Raw genomic sequence first — 23527 nt, 5'->3', positions numbered from 1 at the left:
AGTAAACTGTTTTATATAGGAAGCTACTTTCCTTTTAGCCCTTACTCTGTCCCTCTAGCCCATGTTCCCAAATCTGGCAGCAATTTTCCAGGGACCTAGGTCTTTCTTCTCATTGCCATCTAAAAGGTCCTTTTTACCTGGAGCTCTGGCATAGGTCCTACCACACTGAACCAATAGTTTGTCTACCCACTCAAGTTAATTTTATCCTCAAGCCCCCAACTTTCCCTCTGAATAAGTCCTCTGCTCTTTTGAGGCTTGTGGTTTACAGGCTGCAAATGCAGTTCAAGATGAGTTCAGTGACAGCTATCAAAAGAGGAAGACTTATCTGAACCAGGATATTGTTTTCCATCTGTAATCATGCTATCTCTTGGCAGCAGGTTCCTTTCTCTACAACTCCCTGAGTAAATAAGTAGATTCCTGATGCTGTTCCAGCTATAAAATATGCCTTTGAAGGGCTCAGCCAGGAACAAGCCAGGGTGATTTTCCCCAATCAAAGATGTCCATGTGATTCTCTAGCACACTTCTAGCACAGAGGTAGGTATGTCCTTAGTTAGATAAGGAACGTAGTTGAGATTTATTCATGTCCCAAGTTAACAATCTGAATAGTGTGCAAAAACAGGGAGCATTTCAGAACATGTCAGGATATTTACTAAGTAGCTTTAGCATGAGATGTATTAAAGGAATTTGGAACTAGCATGAACTTCCTACATTATGCCTCAATAATAGTCTTCTCTTGTGAGATTTTCTTTATTTATTGTAACTAAATTTAGCCCATATTTATTGCAGGTTTGTTTCTCTCCCAAAAGGACAACACTGATTTTTGGCAGTGGTGGCCTGATGCGGTTCTAAGGTTCACAAAAAGGAGATAGGAGCCATTGCACTACATTAGCATATCAATTCTTAAACAATTCTGTAAAATACTTATGCTTTACCAGTCTTCTACCATAAGTAGTCCAGGTTACAACTGAGAACTTACTTACCTATAGTCAGGGGTGGGATTCAAATTTTCTAACAACCGGTTCTGTGGGCGTGGCTTAGTTGGTGGACGTTGCTTGGTGGTCATGTGACTGGGTGGACATGGCTTGGTGGTCATGTTATTGGCTGAGCATGGCCAACTCAAAATCACTCACATCGAGGCACGCATCTCCTCGCCTGGCCTCTCATGACTGTGGGGATGCTGCAACAGTTGTATGTGTGAAAAATGGTCATAAGTCACTTTTTTCAGTGCGCTTGTAACTTTGAATGGTCACTCCACACTAGCAAAGTACCAGCAAAGGAGGGGAAAAAAACTTCAGAGACGTTCCTGAGACAGCAAGTCTAGTCCTGCCAAGAATGTAATAAGGGTTAACGGAGAGGCAGTTTCTGTAAGCAACACCAGAATGTTTCCTTCCTGCCTTCCTTACAGGATTAGGCCAGTAATTTCTTCTAACAATGGTTCTCCGAACTGCTTAGAATGTTAACAACCAGTTCTAGCGAATAGGTGCGAACTGGTAGAATCCCACCCCTGCCTATAGTATTTATATGTTTACTTGATTCATTCACCACAGTGATGTTTGTTTTCTTCAGGGGCATTGGAGGGGGCGCATTTTTGTTGGAAAAGCTTATATAAAAGTGGACAATAATCATTATTTTAAGCATGGCTGTCAAACTTGCAGCCCACGGGCCGGATGCATCACATGCTGGGCATGCCCATGCCCTATTTACTGAAGGGGAAAAAAAGTCCCAATATGTCTTGTGATGCCGCCATGACGATGCGAATTTGACATCCCTGATTTAAAGGATAAATATTTTGCATAACCCCAAAAGCTGAAAAAGACATGATCAATGTATGAATTGATTCAACTCAAATGAATAAGATTAGAAGATTGGAAAAGACTCCTTAATAGGAAATAACCCCATTCCTCAAAACATCACCAATCATGCTGGTTGGCATTATTAAGTTAAAGTTCAAAGAACGTGGAAGCTATTTATAAGGCAATGATACTATATCTTTACTTGGTAAATGTAGAGATAAATGTCCAAAAAAGTTTAACGCTTAAGGATTTTTTGGTTGGGTTACATCTTTTTTCTGTTTTCTGTAATAAGTGAACTCAGGATGATTCAGTGAAAACAAATTGGCAGTAATTTAAACACAGGACAAGTACTTCTTCAGGCAACATGCAGTTAAATGTGTTTTTCTCCCAAAAGATGTAGAAATGACCACTGCTTTCACTTAGATGTTTACTTAGAAGACAATTCTACTAAATTAAATATTTACCACAAACACTTCAGTGACATTTCTTGAAAGTAAAATCATGCATAAGATTTGGTTGTAGCTCCTCTGAATTTAACAGAACTGTCTTTCAGGTAAAGTTTTAAAGGGACTTATTCCTGAATAAAATAAGCATGGTATTGCAGCCTCACAAAAAGTCTCCAAAGATGGACCTATAAGTGAGTATTTCAGTCAGAATACTTAAATAAATAAAACCATTGCACAGTTGACTTTGTGTCTGATATTACTTCTAAGTGAAACCTACTAGGAAGCTTTGATTCAAACAACAGAGGCTAACATGTACTTTAGATGTTCTGTAATTTTATTAACTGGGTGCAATGGTAGAGTAAACTGGTTGCCAACAAAAGCAAAGAGAAATTCACCACAATTGTGCAATGCAGCTCCAAAGTCTTATGAAAGGACAGCTTTGATCAGCAGAAAAATAGAGCCGCTATAAGTCAATCCTAGAAGAGTCTTGCAAGAATTATTTAAATAAATAGGTTCATGCCATAACCAAAGAGTTGTGGTTCAATATTTTTGCAACAAAATAATTAATATGGATGCTTGTAGAACTACTGCTGTTATTATTAAAATCTACATTGAAGTGAGCATAAGAGGAATAGCTCAATAAGAGACCTCTATGCATACATTGCATACAAAGTGTTCCAGGTTGAGTTCCTAATAACTGCATTTACCAAATCTTAAATACTAATATGGGGAAGAAACTGTATATCACCTGAAGTTTATAAGCATCTGACTTGGTACTGTCTGATTTAGTATACAGGAGATTTACACTGTGGAAAATAACTTAATAATCATGCTACATACACAGAGTCAGATGTATTCTCCACACAATAGGCATCTTTACTTGAAGAAACCCCATTATCTTTCAGCATCTTCAATTTTCTCCAGCTTCAATTCCTATTCATGTGAACTGATTGGGACTGGAAGTTCACCAGTACCTCACACTCTCCAATTGTGTGCTGCACAATGCAGTTCACAAGAGATCTTCCAGCTTTATTGCTTAATGTCCCAAAGGTAAGACTAGGACCTCTTTTCTTTAGTATGCTTCTCTTAGTCTTGAAAGAGGGCCACGTTAGGATAGCGGTTAAGGCACCCGCTAGAAATCAGGAGATTGTGTGGGTTCTAGTCTTACCTTAGGCATGAAGTCAGCTGTGTGTTCTTAGCCTTCTCTCTCACCCCTATGAAGAAGGCAAGGGCAAACCGTTTCTGAAAATCTTGCCAAGAAGACTGCAGGGACCAGTCCAAGGAGTGACAAGGGATTTATACTGATTCAAAAGCATACATACGAACACGTACGGTCTTGAAAGCTAAGTACTTAAAAACTTGCTTTTCCCAATACCACACAATTTATGAACAATTAGCCAGAAAGTAGATTTACAGAAAGGTGGCCGAAGTACACCCTTCTTTATTATAGTGTTCCAGTTATGGAACTTCCTTTCAAGTGGTCTCTATATTAGCTTCTAGAAAACAACTGGACGCATATAGGAAGACATATCTCACTGCCACCGCTGCTTTGCTTTTAAGTTTGACTATTGTTTTCCTTGGTATTTTTACTGAACTGTTTTTAATTCTTTTATAAATTGTTTTTAAACATAGTTTGCTTTATTGTGTCTATTTAAAAACTATTTTTGCAACAGTTTTGCTCTGTTTGGTTTGATGTTTTCAGAAATGGAATATATTAAGCTGCCAAATTATTTTATTTCAGATAAAAGCTGAGGTAAAGATCATCCCTCCCAGGAACACTACCCTGCCACAATGAGAATATCTTGGAGTAGGCATCCAAATTTATGGTTGTTGTAATTCATGCATAGAAAATCTAAAAACAGAATGTGCCATCTAGTTTAATCTTTATGTATGTTTTTAAGGAATTTGATAAACACCTGAAAGTTTATTTTAGAATTTGAAGATTTAAAATAGACCTTTTAGATTCGAAAGGTCATCAGATTGTGTGAGCTTCACCACAATAATTCACACACCATGTCGCTGGATTGCAGCATTCAGGAGATTTTTTAGTTTTATTTATTTATATTTAAAAGATTGATATAGCTGTCCATATTGTAATAGCAATTCTGGGCACAAAACAGTAAAACAGCAGGAGCCCTTAGATCAAAAACAAAGCAAGCATATTATGTAAAGTAAAGTAAGTAAGATTTATTACCATATCATTTTTTCATATTTCATGTGTCCAAAAAAGTGCCCTTCTTACAGAAAGATGGCCAGGCTTGGGGAATCAATATGCTGTGCCAAAGTACAAAACCAACCAAACAAAAAAACTCATGACCCAAATACAGTCCCCGGGGCAGTTCAACATAGCTTGATCATAGTAGTGAAAAACCAAATGGAATATTATGGACTGACTACACCTTAATTTCATTATGATGTCCTTTTAGCACTGCTCAATTCACTACTTCATTAGAGCTTTCATTATGAGTAGAAAAGCCTTCCAATTGCTCAAAGATACTGTATTATTGGATCACTGTAATTTATAAAAATAAGCGACTAGTTCAATTTGTTTCTTTCTTTCCATTTGTTTTCCATGGCATCTTTTTTGAGTTTCAGTATTATGCACAATATTATCTAATTGTACATAACAAAAAATGGAAATAGCCCCACTAAACTTACAATAAGATAATGCTTTTACTACAGTTTGAGAGCAACAAGATGACACAAATGAAACACAAAAATGTTAATTAGTACAGAAGCTATTTCATAATTACCATGTGTAGATGAAGCTGCCCAATCACTCTATAATTTGCAAATCCCTTTTGTATTTTTAGTTCATACAAGCCTATACTGGATAAGGTAAAATGTAACTCTTCACAGTATAGAAAATATACCTTTCTCAAATATGTACACAATATTTTTGTTTATCCATTCTGATTATTAGAACATACTGTACATCAGTTGCAAGTGAGTCTTTGAAAGGATTTTAGGATTGTAACATTTGAATTTTGAGAGATTGTCTGCAGCTGGCCATCAAAAAGGATTTCCAACCATTGGTTAAAAACTTAATTTTATGAGTTGATTCCATAAGTGTTGATATTTATTATTTCATTTCTTATACAATGATTTCAGTGCTTTCTATGTTACTAGCATTTTCTGTTGAAGTCTGATCTTTCGTAATTGAAAAAAATCATGTGTTTGTAGCGGTAATTTTATTATATGAACAATTAGTGAAGCTTTCAAGGACTTGTGTAACTTCAAGATTTTCTACTATTTTGCTTCCTGTATGTGAATGGGTTATTAACAGCTGTTAGCCTATTATTTACATCTTGTCCATACATTTTATGTTGTTAACATTAAGAGTTTTTAACAACTGTTAAGAGCTCATCATGCTCTTAACTTTCAGGAAAAACAGCTTTGATCTTGATTTATTCTGTCTATATAACCAAATCTACTTCAATGCACTTGAGTCACAATATTCGCTCCCTTTTATATTTGACCTATATTTAGTACCCATTCATTCTTGACTGTTTCTTCTTTTACCACATGGATTTAAGTACTCTAACTGATTTTTCTCTGACATATTCAATTCTTGCTTATCTAAAAAAAGTGATACACAGGCATTTTTGCTTCTTTCAACATATATTCACCTAACATTACTTTTCTTCTAATATTTGCCCCTCTTTATTTTTACCATAAATTTCCCTATATTTATCAACAATCTATGTGTCCCCAAATTCATTTAATAGCCCTGATAGCACAGGTGAGCCCATTATGAGTGATTAAGAGTATTACTATTTTAATGTAATTTTTATTGTTTTTAATTATGCTTCTTTTTGTTTTTATTTTGTTTTAATTGTGAGCTATTCAGAGTCATGTATATGAAATGGGGTCACCTATAGATTTACTAAATAAATAAATATGCCAAAGATCCCATTTCCTGATGGCAGCTCACAATCTCCCAATATATTTCACCCTTCTTGTCCCCACTCCAATTTCCCTATGATTGGCCTGAAATATAAACATCAAAAGTTTGATCGTAATTTGTTAAAAAATAGGCAGTCAACTCAAGTCTCAACAGATGTAATACATCACCTGAAGCAATCAGTCAGAAATCTTGCAGCTGGATTTTGGCTAAGTGAAGCTTTCAAAGAGTGTCAAGACCAGCCCACGTGTGAAGAGCATTATATAACAATAGCACTTAGGCTTATATATCGCTTAACAGTGCATTACAGCCCTGGGTTCTCATTTTACCAACCTCGGAAGGATGGGAGGCTGAGTCAACCTTGAGCCAGTGAGGATCAAACCCCTGGCAGTCAGCAGAATTAGCCTGCAATACTGCATGGAAACCACTGCGCCACCACGGCTCATAATTATATGACTTCACTGGAAGTTATTTAAGTATGGGTGCTATGGTGTAGAGCTGTAGTTGATAAAACAGATAATGCTGAAGTTTCATGCTCACATTGTGAAGCAATTAAGAAAAATAGCAATTACTATGATAATGTCACACATTTCAACTATTTTGGTAATTATTCCTTCTATTCTGATGGTGATTGATCGGCCTGTCTCCTGATCCCTGCCCAGATAAATTCCACAGGACACTTTCTTGAGGAAAGTATATCTGAGGGGGGTTGGGACACATTACTGTTGAAAATCAATAAAAGTGTACAATGTAGATAGGAGGTACACCTCACAAGTTTTGGAATGGGACGGTATGGAATGCAATGGACAAGACAGGACAGGAAAGGAAAGGAAACATTGTTTTTTAATATTCAGAACTAGTTTTTTTAATGATTCTGACACTATGACATGTGGAGGTACCTTTTATTATATTGAACTATGTGGCTTAGGACTGTCTTTACTGGCTGAAGGTAGACTCTTTCAGACCTACTTTCTGATATCCTCTGGACCTTTTCTATGTATTGGTAGGTGGAACATGAATGCTGCTTTTTCCCAAGTCAGACAATTTATCCATTATCTATCCATTTATCTAGTCCAGTGACAAGCAATGCTAGAAGCTCAGAGAATAATCATTCCCATTACCTAAACTTGTAAGCAGAGGTTCTATTACTGAATTTGGACTATGTACTCTGACCTCTGGTATTAGCAATCCTATTCTGCTACTATGCTTTGGCACTAATCTTTTGTTCATATCTGTGCAATTGGATCCAGGTTAAAGCCTGCCATCATTTTAAAAAGGTAACCAACATTTGTTAGTGTATATAGTACATAAATCTATTTTTATCACTTTTCCTTCCAAAATTCCCAGGATGTTAGCAATTTTTTTGGGTTGCACAATTAGGAATAAGGGTTGCAAAATTGTTGGAAACTCTGGAGGCTGTTTCCCATTTAATTGATAGTATAAATAGTGCAACATCTGTTCCCACAGTGTGTGTCGTTTTGTGAAAGAAAAGACCTGGAGCCAAATTCCATTTTTGATTCATAAACACTTGCTGAAGAAAAGCCAATGGGGATCCAAGCAAACATCAGCAACCCATCCAAATCTCAGGCTATTCGTTTTCATTCTTTGGCTTGAGAAAAACAAAACTCAAAATTCAATATCTCCACATCTAATTATAATGGGCAGAGGTTATCTAGTGCAATATAAAAAAAATCTCATACTGTTGTAGTTTGTTTTCTTGTACCCTTCTTTACAGTGCAAATCTTATTTAGCAAAAAGTTATTTTCAAATTAATTTACACTTTTCTAAATTAACAGCAGAAATTACAATTTTTAGAGAGATTCCTTATACTAAAATAAGTTGCATTTAACACCTGAATAATTTTCACAAATCTCAACCTTTTGCCTTTAAATATGATTTAACAGGCCCAAACTGAGTGCATTAACTCATCTTAAAACCGGTGTAATTATAACCCATAGTTATAAGAGAACATGATACATGGTAGGCTTGTGTGACCTATGAATACAGAGTCAGCATATTTCTCCCAGCAATTCTCATTTTATAATCTTGAAAGGATGAAAGAATGAGTCAACCTCAAGCCCGTCAGGACTGAACTCCCAGCAGTGGGCAGAGTCAGCTGCAATACTGCATTCTGAACATTGTACCACCACAGTTCTTTTAGAATCTGAACTACAGCTCTTTTAGTATTTGAAATCTCCCACTTTTCCCATACTACTTTTCTTTTTCTGTAACACAGATGAGTTCCTTGGATCAGTACCATCTATCGTCTAGGTGGCAGACTATTCATCAGTGAGGATGTTTATCTGGGTTCTAGATTTTGGAATACCTTTGTATATAGTGTCTTGACCTGCAGTATTAAAATGTGGGGATATGATTCAACCACATGCTGCAATACTAATTATATTGTTTTTCTTTGTACCATTTCTGATTGTTACCCTACATTCATTTTTATCACCTAAATTCATTATACACTAGGGCCACATTTATTATTGCTCCAGTTTTCTTTCACCGAGCTATGAAACAGCTTCCTTACCTTGGCACACATTATGATCATTTGCCTCGTACCCAGCTGCACACTGTATCTGAGATGGTACCCGATCTGGAGGTGTCCGACGGATGATGGGATTACCATTTCTGCTACCAGTGTCTGATGCTGTTTCTTCTTGGCCATTATTGACAATGATCTGGGCTGTTCTGGGCAGACAGAGGTATCCTCCAAAGTGATTAACACATTTCATTCCGCCTTTACATGCTTCGTGCACAATTTCACATTCATCAATATCTGTGATTATTAATGACAAAAAGTAAAGGAGTTATTAATCAGAGTGAGCTCTGTGTTATTTGTCATGAATAATAATCTCAAATAAACAGTAGTGTTCAAGAAATTATCAATAGTTAGTATAAAAAGTGGAGTGATGAATGAAAAGTATAAAATTAAGCCAGCATCAGATGACAAGTTCACATTCCCTATTTAGAGATGTGCCTATGGTTTTAAACAGGTAATATAACAAACCCTGCATATACTGTAATACAGTAGACAGGCAATGCATTCTGATTTTGAGTACACTCTTAAACTACATATTTGATTTTGTAAATAAGTGTCCCCCTAACTCAGGGGTGTCAAACTTGATTTTTCCATAGGCTGGACCAGTGTTTTATTTGTCCTCTGTGGGCCGGTGGCAGGAAGGAGGAGGAGTTCACAGGCGCATATGCTGGCAGTGGCAGCAGCCCCCTGCTCGAGGAGAGGGTGAGGTGGAATGCATTGTGGCTGCTGGGGAGCCCCTAGGCTGTGGCTGAAGCAGCCTCCATGCAGAGCAGGCTGGGGAGTGTGAGAATCGTGGGGCAGTGACTGGAGAATGGAACTTCAGGCTGGCCACCCAGGTGAAGGCTGGTGTGGTGGGGGCGGCAAAGAGGGGGAGGCCGCTGGATAGCCATGAGGCTACGGCTGGAGTGGCCTCTGCTACTGGGTGCAGAGCAAGCTGGGGAGGACAAGAATCTCAGGGCAGTGGCCAGAGAGGGGGAGCGGGCTGTTGACAACAGTGGCGGCTGTGTCTCCTGATCCACGAGGAGGAGGTGATGGTGGTGGCTGATAGGTGAGATATGGATGAGGCAATGCTGGCCCGTTGCCTCCTATGCACACATGTGCATGCCAGGATGGGGTGGGCTGGGCCTGTGTGTGTGTGTGCCCACTGCCTCCTGTATGCACATGCACCTGCTGGAAGAGCATGGGCCAGGCTGAAGTGAAGTGGGCTGGCCCCCTACAATATCCAGGATGGCCGTGCGGGCTGGATCCAATGTCAAGGGCCAGATTCGGCCCGCGGGCCTTGAGTTGGATACCTGTGCTCTAACTACAGTATATAGGAAGATGAACACTACTCTAAAAAAGAGGAGTAGATGTACTTAATTATTACAACATTTCTAATTATTTTTTAGAATGAAAGAAGGAAGGAGAGGTAGAATCCTGGAATACATTTTCTAATCAGCTGTCACCCGGAAGGATCAGATGGGATGCTGCCACTGTACCAGCTTTCCTGCCACATAGTAGCTTCCTTGTCGAAGCAATGGAGTCCAAGACTGATAGTGTTGAGTGACTTTAATCTGCCTTCTCTTGGCATGGGCCAGAGGTGGCTCATGTAACACTTCTAATTTTTCAAGCTCCACTGACTCCTTATAAGCTTTTGGACTCAATTCAGATGCTTGCTACTATCTCTAAAGCTATTTATGGTACAGGTCTGGTTATCTATAGAACTCCCCACCCCACTGTCTCCATTTGTCTTTGTCCCACTAGATCTGGCAAGATGGGTATGTTTTGGATCCCTTCTATGAGACAAGTCACCTTGTGGGATCCAAGAAGCAGATCATCTCTATCAAGTGCTTTCCCTTTGGAACAGCATATGCTCTGAGATTAAGATGGTCCTGACCCTGTCAGTCTTTCGTAAGACCTTGAAAACCTGAATTCCACCATGTAAGTGTGTTTTGTAATGATATGGAATATATTTGAAATATGGTCTCGGTTTTGTTGTATGTAATGTGGTTCTGTTTTTGTTTTATTATATTTTCTTTTAATGTTCTTAATCCTCCCTTAGCTAACAAGTCACGAGTTGGGCAGCTGTATAAATTATTTAAATACATCATTCATGACAGGAGTGATGAACTGTTCAGCCATGTGTATGTATTTTATCAAATTTTATACTTGTACGATCCAAACAGAACAACCCATATGGATCATTCTCATTGGATCAAAAAATTAAAAAAAACATATATCAGGAGATGACCCAAAACAGACAATTGGGACAACTACTGTTATTAAAGATATAACTCCAAATTTGCATAAAACCTCTACATTTTCCTCATTGTCTTCTCTATAAAAAGCTTCCACTGGGGAAACTATGGAGGAAATTTTACTATCTGCAAGATCTGGCTTCTAAGTACTTCTGATAGATATGAAAATATTAATGCACACCCAAATGTACCTTTGCATCGCTGCATGATGGGGTCCCATTCATAACCATCTGTGCATTGCTGAATAGAAAATAAACAAAATCAAGAAAAATAGATTAAATGCAGTCTTTCATAGCAATTAACAAAACATTATCACTGCGGAATTCTGCATTCAATCTTTTTATATGCCACAAATCTCTATAACATCTAGGCTGCTGCATGATCTTGCTGAAATTTTGTTGATAATACTTTTTAATTAATTTATTTGAGGAATCAAAGATTCATCTATCATTAATGCGTCCCATAATTATTTTCTAGGGAGTTCAGTATTTTAATCATTTTTTACAATATTTTATTTCTTAAACCTTCTATCTCAATCAGAACCATGTCAGTTTAGTGCCAGCACTTAGCCTAGACCAGCCTCCTAGATTTGAAAGGGAAAAGGTATTTTTACTTAGAAAAAGCCCAAGGTTTCAATTTCTGCTTTCTCCATTTTAAATGTGCCACAGAGACCACAGTATATTACATTAGAACAGACTTCTCCCATTGCCATTTTAGTAGGGAATCTTGTAACTTTGAGAAGTATCTCATAATTATTAAATAGCAAAACTAATGAGAATTATAATCCATATATCCATATACTAAGATGGCAGCAGATTGGAAAAACTGTCCCTGTCATAACTTCCAATTAACTTTCCTTGGACTACCTTGGGTGAGTTTGGTGTTATCATTTGATTTATATTTCATCCCAGGAATTATATAAAATTTGCTTTGTGCTCTATAAACAAATGTTTTAAAAGAGTATTGCCCTAAAGCAGCTTTCTACATATCTTTTCCATTTACTAAACTAGACTGTAGTCCTTGTTATCCTTTGATACATTGGAGCTGCAGCCCAAATTTCTGGAGGACACAGGAATCTGCTCTAAGATACATTGGATCTAGGGCACTTAAAGTGGAAACCAACATTCTGAATTATGTCTGGAACTAATTAGCAACTGAAATAATAACGGTCTAGTAAAAGTGAGATTTAGATACAGAGTTATTTGTTGGCAAGGCTTTCCACATCATCTCCTTGAAAACTGCAGATTTTCTGAATGAATAAAAAACAATATTTTTGAAAACTCTCCAACACACTATGTTTTTCTCTCTTTTCCTCCCTCCCTTTAAAATATCATCTTTACCGTGTATGTGATAGTTTCGTCTGCTTCTTGTGATTGTCCTGTAGCGAGGAGCAGAGCAGCAAGGACAGCAAAGATGATCATGATGAATCTAAAAAGAAATAAAATCTATTTAAAAAAATATGAGATATATACTCATACAAACATATATCTGAAGACATCTCTACACTTCCCCTGTTGTGTTTGGCTACAAGTACCCTACTATTCAATAAAACAATTAGTTAGGCTGCAGCATTTCAGATTAAAGGGAAGAGGATGTTTTAGGATTGAACAGTCTCTGTGTAAAATTATTCTCCTCTACCTACATGAAAAACAAGGTTCAAGGAGAAAGGTCCTAGGTTTCTACACGCAGCTAATTATCAGAACAAAAATCCACTCAATTGTGCAATTTCCCCAAATTGGATTTTATCACTAAGAATTATGTCACAAGAAGAAGAGTATGGCTAAAAGCACCCTTCTGAATTCAGGTTTTGTAAAGAAAAAAAGAAAAGCTAGATTATTGGATGTCCAGTCATAGGCAAAAGAACCCCCAACCTGTCTACTAATTATATTTAAGTGCACAATGTTAACAATGCTGCTGCAAAATAGCATCTATCTGCTAAACAAATTAAAAGGTGACTGTTCCACTTTGTTAACATTACAGAAATACACACACAGATACAATGTTCAAATGACCTGCTCCATCACTGATGTGCTCCATCAGATATGACATGCTCCATCACTGGAGGTTTTTAAGAAGAGATTGGACAGCTATTTGACTGAAATGGTATAGAGTAGGGGTCACCAATCTTTTGGACCTCAGGGATCACCAAACTGGTAATTTTAAATCCTGCAGACCAGAAACCCTGGGAAAATCCCCCAAAAACTCTGCAGGAAAATTCCCCATCCCATTTTCCTACCGATTGATCATTCTTTATTTGGGATCGCAGAATACTGTCTCCAGCTCCGTTCTCAGAGAGGGAGACTTTTGACTTCATGCAAGGAAAGCAGCAGAAGTCTTTCTTGTCTCCCACAAACTCCACCAGAACGGATGCAACCTCTTGGAGCAGGATGCCTTGCAGGGTCCCAAAGACTCATTTCTAGCAGAGTTTGGGGGAAAGAAAGAAAGACTGTTGCTTCTTTCCTTGAGTGCAGAAGAAGCGGAAAGAAGCAGCCCAGTGGCCAGGCCAGGCATGTGGGGCAAGTTTTCCCCCCGTCCCTTCCCCGCTTCCCTCATTACCTCGTGTGGTTCACAATGCAAGCAACACAAGCCTTGTGTTCCCACGGGACATGTGGGTGGCACAGCCTTGTGTTCCCGCATAGCCTGGATTAATTGCTTTGGGGGTGACATTTCTCTGGGGACCACCAAAATTTGCTCACGGACCACCAGTGGTCCCTGGCCCACTAGTTGGCAACCACTGGTATAGTCTCCTGTTTGAGCAGGGGGTTGGACTAGAAACCTTCAAGGTCCTTTCCAACTCTATTATTCTGTTGCTCAAATATTGGGAGATTTTATGAAACTTCCCCCAAGACAGAGGACAGAGCAGAGCTGCTTGGATAAATTAAGGGGAAGGGTCCCAAAGTATGTAGACCTAAAGCAGGTTGGCACTAGTATTTTTCCAGATCTAGAAATAAAAACATGAGCATTATAATAAAACAAAACAGATTGTGGCCAATATATTATTGTTATTTAATCTTATTTAAAGCAACATTATTTATGTAGCCACAAAGCACTTTTGTGAAATCCAGACATTTTAAACAGTTAATTTTTTTTAAATTATGGAAACAAATGAAACACCTGGAATCATTCTAAATGTGGTAGTATAAATGCTACCACAAATATAAACAAACACAAAATAACAATCCAAAGAACAAAAATGAAATCAATCATTTAATCTTTTGTTGGCCAAAAGCTTTCAGTACTATTAAGAAAACTCTCTGGTTTTAATTTAAGCCACGGTAGCTCAATTGGTGATTTTCGGCCACTCCAAAGTACCTCATAGGATTGTGGCTGCAGAAAAATTAGGAAAAGGGAACACCATAAATACCTAAATGTAAAGTAGGGTATAAAATAAAATAATGAAATAAAATAAAAATGCCTTTCCACTGATCACATTGGGATTTACTTCCCAAGAAATATGAATAGGATTGGAATGGGGAAGTGCTTAAAAAAAGATATAATCAGAGAGAAAACTAGTTCTTTGTGGGGAATAATGGCTTTGAAAACTCAAGATCTGCCTTTATTCAAATCCCACCTCTGAATTCTGTTTATAGAATTTGTCTTCCCTGGCAATTGAAAGTTGAGAGTCAAAAATAAGTAAAACGGCTTACATAAGAAAGGCACAGGAAACACACATTTTAAATCAACAACACCCAGCTGGCACTGGGGCTTTAGCACATAACAACTAAGCAAAAGCTCTCCACTCCTTACTGGCATTGCCAAAGAAGACCAAAGTGCCATGGTATGTACATGGCAGGGATGAAAAATAAATAAATCAAGAGGTACAATAAAAGGGTTTCAATTGCAAGGTTTCAATTGTACCTTAATGTTTTCAAATAAATATGTAATTAATAACACCTTGTATCCCCCATCTCCCTGGCTTTGCCACTTTTACAGGACACACTAACTTTGCCCTCTGAGTCAATTTCAGCATGTTGTGCATACTGTACAGAGCCATTAGGCTGCTTCTGCTCTTTGGAGCTTCTTTTCCACTGACAATCCACCCTTCCAGTACAGTTAAAAAAGACCACATGCTTGCCTTGGTGGGCAGATACAATGCTTGCTTTCCTGCCATCAATCTCATTTTCTTTCATTCCCAGAACATAGCAAGACTTTATGGGATTTAAAAAAAAAATCACCTTTACCAATATCCAGTTTTCTTCTTCCTATCCCAGTGCTTTCCCACAGCTGCAGGGATTGCTTTTGGGATCAACAAATACCATTTCACACAACTCTACCAATATATAGTACAGTACTGACTGCTTTTTCCACAATTAATCTAGTTGTAATTACTTAAAATGGCCTTGACTCACAGAAAAGCTGATTAAAATATTAGGAAAGTGATGTGGATGTGCACTAACAACAATAGTAGTTTCTACATTTGGTTCTTACTCTGTACTGACTGTATCATTTTGAAATGAAGGTGTGGATTAAAATGATAGGCAGTGATTTCATACTTGCTTTTCTGAGAGTAAAAGCCATTGAACTGAGCAAAACTAATCAAGCAAAACTGACTTCTTAGTAGGAAAGTACTACTCCACTGTGAATATCCCTTGATGAAAAATATTTATTTGCCCAAGGGTCTACTATAACTGTACATGAAATAAATAAAAACACTTAGAGACTATTACATGTAAAGTTGTGTTTCTCAATCATAGGAATTTGAAGATGTGTGGACTTCAACTTCCAGAATTCTTCAGAAAACGTGCTGGCTGGGAAATTCTGGGAATTATAGTCCATGGATTTTCAAGTTGTTGAGATTGAGAAACACTGATGAAAAGATAAAGCAATAAAAACAAGTCTTCCCTTCCTTTAGTTTCTAAAAAAATGGTTAGCAGAGTTCATAGTAGCAGTGATGGCAGAGCTACTTTGTATGAACGCATTCCTTCAATGTGTGAAGTGGTTTGAATGAACGATATGAAGTGCACCAAACTGCTTTTCTCTCTGGAAAAAAGAAGTAGGGAGAGAGATTTCAAGCAACACATATAAATAAAACTTTGTGAAAAAATATTTTTTCTGTTCATGAGCTTCAAAGTATTTGACACCATCTGGAATTAAAGCCTGAACTTCTGAATTGCTATGGAATTGGATTAAAAAACATATGATCTCACCATCACATCTCCATACCAACTTTTCAGATGTAACATAGAATTGGAAGCAAAACTAAGGGTTTTTAAAAAGAAGGATGTGTAAAACTAAGGGGGGATCCACCCTCTTGCATTCCCCCCATTTATATATCATTGATCATGCAGGCAGATGTTGGAAAAAGCCTGTTTCTAAATGACTCAAATATTAACTGTTTGCTATATACAGATGTTTTGGTCCTGTTACAGGAACAGGCAACAGCCCAGGATTGCGAAGTGGTGTCATTTCAGGCCTTAGGGATTTACTTTGTGATTTCATGAAACAATTTATTCATCCGAAGGTCATTTCTCATTGACTTCAGCCACTTTCTACCATCCAAGTTGAGCCACTGCCAAATAATTGTTTGTAAATAGCAACAGGCCCTCTGGCAAAATTCTGTTGTGTTTCTTACTTATTGACTCCCATATGCAAGCAAAACTGTAGGAAAAATTTAAGTGGAGACCTTTAATTGATGAGAAGTGAGAAGTGAGAATCAAGAAGAAGAAGAGGCTAAAAAAACATATTTGTTTTATGGTTCTTCTGGGGCTGATGGGTAGAAACAGTGTTGGCATAACTCAGGGGCATCTTTTTGCAGGGTGGAATGAAAACAAGATGGAGTTGAAGCTCTTCCTGCACATCAAAAGGGGTTTCAATTCCACAGGCAACATGTTGATATTTTTACCATCTCCCTGAACATTATTGAACATCACACAAATGATTGGCAACTAAAACATTCACAAAGGGGGAAAGTCATCTACTTTAAAAACACTTAGAAAACATTTATCCCCATTGCTCTTAATTTTAACTGAAGCAAGAAATACCATTTGCAGGAGGAGATCCAATAAAGGAAATTATGTCAGGAGCCAAAGACAGCACTAGAAATAGGAAACTGGCACACGATAGTGCAAAGCTTCAGCCCCTTACTGCTCTGGGACTTGTCCTTCAATGTTGGAAGGATAAACTTATGACCTTCAATTACTTAATTGCTCAATAAACTGAAAAGTTGATACTTATAATTATGAAAGAGTTGCTTAAAGATATAGACAATGTAGGGATCATTATAATGAAAGATATGTAAAACAAAACATACATGAATGAAATTTGAGAGGGAGTGTGTGTGTGTGTGTGTGTGTGATGGACTAGAGCTACTTACTATATAAAGGCTGCAAAAAGTTTTGTTTTTCTAGTGTCTTTCTGTGGTCACTCAGTGATTGGATGGTGGAGAAAATATTATTAGGGCAATTAATAGTTAGGTAATTCCAGTCAGTAAATACGCAGCTGGAATAGTGGATTGGATACAAACAGAACTAAAACAGAAAAATAATGACAATAAATCATATCCTTCATCATGTTAACAGACACTACTTACCAAGGAAAATAGGTGGGCTAGAATGTTGCAAGTACACCAGGCAAAAAAGCAAAAAGAAAATTAGAAGAACATCTTCCACTCCAGGAAAGTGAAGAAGATGCACTGAAAGTAGTGTACCATGAAGAAAGCAATAGCAGGCAAAACAGATAGCAATAAGACCTGGCAATAACTAAAGAGCAGTAAAGTTGAAGAAAGAGACAGAGGGGCTAATTCTAGCTGCCTAGAAAAAGCTTTAAGTGCATATAAAGCCAGACTTGAGAACACAGCACAGACAACAAATGCCACCTCTCCAATGAAGCTGAAGGAACTATAGTGTAGACCACCTAGTTAGCTGCTGCAAGAAAACTGCACAGATTGACCACAAATAATGATGACATGACAAAATAGCAACAATGGTGCATCAGAAGATCTGCAAGAAATATCATTTGCAGGCAAGCAAGAACTAGTGGGACTACAAAATAGAGAAAGTAACAGAAAATGAAGAAGCTAGAAAGCGCTGGGAATTTAGAATTGCAACAGTCACTTGCACAGGAGAGAGAACCGGAGAAAATCATAAAATGCAATGACATAAAACCAGAAGTAGAGTGACTGTGGCAAAAGAAAACAAAGATAGTATCAATAGTAATAGGTGCCTTGGGTGTATTCCTAAAATATTTGGAGTACCACTTGAACATCATCAGCATTGACAAAATCATCCCCAGTCAATTACAAAAGGCAACTTTATTTGGAATAGCTTACCTCCTGCAATTATACTTTTAACTCCACCACACAACAACGTTTGCCTACCCCAGGTCCAAGGGAAGAACTTGATGGATAAAAATGTTCTAAACACCTGGCTGATTGTTAATGAACAACAACAACAACAATAATAATAATATACATTGTTTCCCCTGGTCCTGAAGCACATTAATCCAAGGTCTTGATTAAAAGTCTCTATTGAGCCTATTGGAGGCAAATTTAAGGAAAGGGGAAGAACAAATATATTTTGTTTTCTGCTTACAGATTCAATAGAGAGTAGAGCAAACTATCATATAATCTTAACATGGTTAAACATGACTACAAAGAATTTTTCTCACCAGAAAAGAAAGGAGAAACTGCCTAATTGTACCAAACAATATGCTAACAGAAGAACTGTCATTTTGGCATATTGCCGCTGCTATAATCAAGAAGGGACTGTTGATTAAGAATCATTGTTTATATTTCTTGCCATGTGGCAGGTAAAGCTACCTTCAGATTCTCCAGAGATTGACGAACATCTCCTAGACTTGGGATGGTATATACCTCCCACTACTGGATGTACACAAGACAGCAAGAGCTTCTAAAGAGCAGGAGTTGCCCAAACCTCAGATGGGTTCTTTATTCTATTCATTCTTCTCCTTTCCCTTACAATATTTCTTTGTTACATTCTGATTTGTGAGAAGAGAGGGGCATTTATTTCTTTAACTGCAACTGTCCCTCTCTTGTTCAGGTTTCTCCAAACTGCAGTGGATTTGGATGCTCTTTATGAACTTCCCTCTTAAAACTTCTGACCTAGAAAGCTTGCTGGAGGCCAACTAGCTTTTTCTGTTGGTGCAGCCAGAACACCCAATAAGGTTGCCTACCACTACTTGAGAATTCTGAAGGAGAACTTTTACTTCCCTTATTTTTCATGTTTGATATACCAGCTGATAGGCGGGGGGGGGGGAGCAGTAATGCTCTGAATATCCCTTAAGGCCCCCACCAAAGCATCTATATGGAGGAATTGCAGGAAATTAAAATGGCAGCTACTAGTCCCAGCTACATTTTAATCCCCCTGGCATTGGAGGCATAGAACCAATTTTAGTTGCCTTACACTTGACAATGGGGTTGTGAGGGAATGTAGTTCTTACCTTGGCAATAAGAAATGAAATTCAAAATAATCTCACCCTCATTTTGTTTAGTATAAAACAGGATGCAGAGAGACTTGGACAAGCTTTCCAGAAGCTATTATTCTATCCTATACAATGAAGGACATTCCTGAAACTCTTGCTTTGACCTTGTCTACCTCAAAGAGCTGACAGACACTGATACCTAAGTTCATTGGATAACAAATAAAACCTTATGCAATGTGTGAAATGGCTCTAATGGACAAGAGAAAACCAGAATCTGGACATTTCTTTGAATCATCAGTTGCTGATATAATAAGGCAATATTTCCCTTATACATTTATTAGGACTACAAACACCCATAATAGCTCCTCAGCAGGGAGATTAGTTATGTGAGATGGGAATCTGAGGAAAAGGAGTCAGATTGAAGAAGGCTCCATCTTTCCCTCTTGTCAACTTAACTGCAACATGGTAATAACTGTACAATGTACAATACGATGACGTTTACAATTCTATCTAACGTCACTTGTGACCATTGAGGGAAGGCTGAATCTCAGCCAGTTTTATTATTGTTTCACTAATGAAGGGACCTCAACGACGATATAAACAAACTCCCTTTGAAAATTGTTCAGTTAGAGATGATGATTCAAATATTTTGGGTGTCAATGTCTATTTCACAAATGCAGCCTTCATTGATGAACAGCTACATATTAAATAGGAAAAATGGACAGGAAATTCAGCATCAAATCTCACTACAGTCTGCTACACTATCAAAAAGCAAGGAAGATCATACTATATATATTCATATAGTCCCTAGTTTTTCCCTCCTTGGAGTTCTCCAGATCTGCCTTATTAATCCAGAAATGATATGTACTGCCTGTTCCTGTAACGGTTCCCTCAAAGAAACAAATGTGTTTGGACTTCAATTAAACTAAGACCAGAAGCCCAAATCCTGAAAATCCTCCCTCCTCTCCAAAATTCCCTTGCCCTTTCTATAGGATCTTGCTGCCCCGGGTAGGGGTAGGAAAAGGGAAGGGTGCCCCTGGATATAAAAACGATCTAGCTAAAGTATCTGCTCTGATTAGCAGCACCTCTACTAGAGACATGGGAGCACTTCAGAGAGGTCACTTACTTTATCTAGGAAACTGGAGGCTAAAACAGATAAAGAACGGTTGCTGGAGTTAGATATGTCTAGTTTAATGTAAAGAAAGACTAGGGGTGACATGACAGTGTTCTAATATCTAAGGGGCTGCCCCAAAGAACAGGGGGTCAATCTATTCTCCAAAGCATCTGAAGGCAGGACAAGCAATGGACGGAAACTAATCAAGGAGAGAAACAACCTAGAATGAAGGAGAAATTTTCTGACACTTAGAACAACTGGTCAGTGGAACTGCTTGCTTGCAGAAGTTGTGGATGCTCCAACACTGGAGGTTTTTAAAAAGAGATTGGACAACCATTTGTTTTAAATGGTATAAGATTTCCTTTCTGAGCAAAAAGACTAGAAGATCTCCAAGGTCCTTTCCAACTCTGTTATTCTATTATTTGTGGTTTACAAAATATTAGCAAATGAAAACAGTTTTGATGGATCAGAAGGACCTACAAAAGTCCAGCAAAATCAAGTTGCATATAAAGTTCAGCTTACTGGCTATGCTTTTTATTTCAAACTCAATTCAATTCTAGAATCTCTCAGAGCAATTTACTGTATCACACGTGTCAGCTCAGGCATCTCCCATTTCTAACATAATGTCTTACTTAGGCCTCTTTGCATCCTATATGGGGAAAGCCTGTGTAGCTTCTGTTCTTAGCTGCATGGAGAAGCCAAACTTTTATTCACTCCCAAGAATCTAAGAGTGAAATAGCCCAAAGACAGCCTTGCAGGTAAACTCTTAAAGTATCTATATAGACTATTATCTGAACAGAAATCTATATAGGCCACAGAAACTGACCAATTGTTGTTGTTTTTTGCATATTGGCACTTGAAAAAGATTATTGGGACTCTTGTCTAATTTTAAATTACAAGAATAAAAGAATAATCATTTGGGGAGGGGGGAATGAAAACTAATGTGAGGAATCATGGTATCTTCCATTTTGATCAGTTGGTCCCTTCACGGATTTTTGGAAGTAATATTTCCCAACAGCTGTTATAGGAGTGTTTTTCCCTTCTATCAGAAATTTCACTAATGGATTGCAAATAAATTTTGGGCTTGTGTCACAGGGCTGCGTTTCCTTCTGATGAGTTTTGGCTATATGAAGTAGCTAAGTAGTTAAAAAACCAGGATAGAAACTGGGAGTCTAAGTTCTAGTTATATCCCAGGCAAGGAGCCAGTCACCTCGGGCCAGTCTCTCCCCCTTTCAGCTCGAGGAAGGAGGCAATGGCAAACTACTTCTGAAATCTTGCCAAGAAAACTGCAGGGACTTGCTCAAGCAGTCACCAGGAATCATGGCTGTCTTGAAGTCAACCAACCAACCAACCAACCAACCAGTTTTATATCTAAAAATATCCAACTGCCTCTTCCCAGTTCCTTCTTGCTTGCCTATTGGATGACTGGGAGGACTCAATTACTACTGGTGGTAATTAAGTGCCTTGAGATTTTTAATCCTGTTTGTGTTTATTTTTTTATTTTTGTTTGCTTCCCACTTTTTTTCTTGTGAAGAAATTCAGGATAGCAGAAATTGTGTTCCTTAATAGTCTTCTTATCTGACCATTGGCCAGAGCAGACTAGACTGTGTAAGCAGGACTGTCCTAGAAATATCTGCAGGCTGGCCATGTATGTTCAAGTTGTGACCTCTTCAGTTAAAAGCACTAAGTAATGTGCAAATCTCCTGTATGCCATCAGAGGAGATACTCCAAACAGCTTGATCTAAGGCAACCTCCTTGACTAAATCTCCCTTTAAGAGGATCTCAAATAACAAAATTGGGCAAGAATTCTCCAAAGAACTGGAGGACTGCTGCCAGGCTCAAAATAGCCAATACTTGGCTCAACTGGACCACTTCTCTCTGGCAGCAGAAATGGATGAGCTCAGAATAAAGGTGGCAGAGTTGCCTTCAACTCCCAAAACGCGAGTAATGATTTTACCTATTTTGTATGTAGGGACAAGAAACCCCACCGAACTGGCATATAAACAACCAATTTTCTGCATCCTTTCTGTCCCATCTTCTGTATCCCAGAAACCTGTTCCTAGGCTGCCCACACCGGGTCAGAAAGGAAGACTTGCTAATTTCAAAGGGATTCACTTCAGCGGACTTGGTTAGTTTTGCAACCGGTAACTTCCCGGTTGAAGGGCGCATCGGCAGAGTTGCCCAACGCTATTAAAAATGCACATTTCCCCCTCTAAATCTGCATCCTCTGCATTTACTCTTCCTTGGATGGTCCTACATTTCTTTTATTCTCCCTGAACGAAGATCGGCAAGCCATCAATACAATTCCTCCAAGCCATTCCACGCACACCCGAAAATTTAAAAAATAAATAAATATGAAAACCGCACGCGTGCAAACCACTCCCGCGACGCGACCTCCTGAAAGATCATCCCACGCGTTCGCACGAGCGGGGAGCAGCCCGTGCAACCTGTAAAACATTGCACCGCGCCGCGTTGCTTTGCTTTCTTCTCCCACCGCGTTACCGCAAGGGCTGGTGAGAAAAGGAGAATCTGGAGCGTCTTACCTGCGTCGCTCCAACAACGGGCGTGCGGCGAGGTGGCGAAGGGATTCCCTTCCCGTGCAGGCAGAGCTGCCAAGGGAGGCGGCTCGGGAGAGCGAGCGGCAGCAACTCCCTCCAGAAGAGGCGCAGTTGCAGGTTAACCCCGCGCCTTCGCCCGGCTCCTCGAGTCACGGCGGGCTCTCCCCCGCCGCCCCCGCTTTCCCTCCCTCCTCGATGTTTTGGACCGACTTTAAAAGTTTCAGCTACCGTCAGCATCCGTTTAACGCCCCCTACCGATCTTCTTCGGAGTTAACCCTTTCTGTCGAGAATTTGGTAACGGGTTAGAGGTGGAATGATATCCTGGGCTTTGCAAAGGAACGAAATCATATTTTAATATTTGCATGCTTGCTACCTGCAAGGTTTTTTTTTACTTTTGTTTTAAAACAAAGAGAGGAAATGGCATTCCTGATCTTTAATCTCTCTCAATCAGACCTTCACATAAGGAAAGTACAGCTAGTCCTCACCATTGTGCCCAAAATTTTATATTGCCAAGGGAGAAATTTGTTAATAGCAATAGCAGTAGCTCTTAG

General features: G+C 38.5%; 1 protein-coding gene across 1 annotated transcript in view; it reads right to left on the bottom strand.

Moving 5' to 3' along the window:
• EFEMP1 (EGF-like fibulin extracellular matrix protein 1) overlaps positions 1 to 23165 on the bottom strand; it is a 50271-nt gene extending 27106 nt beyond the window's left edge. Inside the window, exons 1-4 of the mRNA XM_026696052.2 lie at positions 22962 to 23165; positions 12266 to 12353; positions 11117 to 11165; positions 8677 to 8925 (exon numbers count right to left, since the gene is read on the bottom strand). Coding sequence (XP_026551837.1) covers positions 8677 to 8925; positions 11117 to 11165; positions 12266 to 12346 — 379 coding nt within the window. The 5' untranslated portion in view covers positions 12347 to 12353; positions 22962 to 23165. The remainder of the gene's footprint in view (positions 1 to 8676; positions 8926 to 11116; positions 11166 to 12265; positions 12354 to 22961) is intronic.
• Between the last annotated feature and the right edge of the window lie 362 nt (positions 23166 to 23527).

Source organism: Pseudonaja textilis, chromosome 1, assembly GCF_049901715.1.
Source record: "Pseudonaja textilis isolate UNSWEBS1 chromosome 1, rPseTex1.2, whole genome shotgun sequence".
NCBI lineage: Eukaryota > Metazoa > Chordata > Lepidosauria > Squamata > Elapidae > Pseudonaja > Pseudonaja textilis.
Note: the sequence above shows the minus strand (reverse complement) of the source record. Positions and strands in the feature narration are given on the sequence as shown.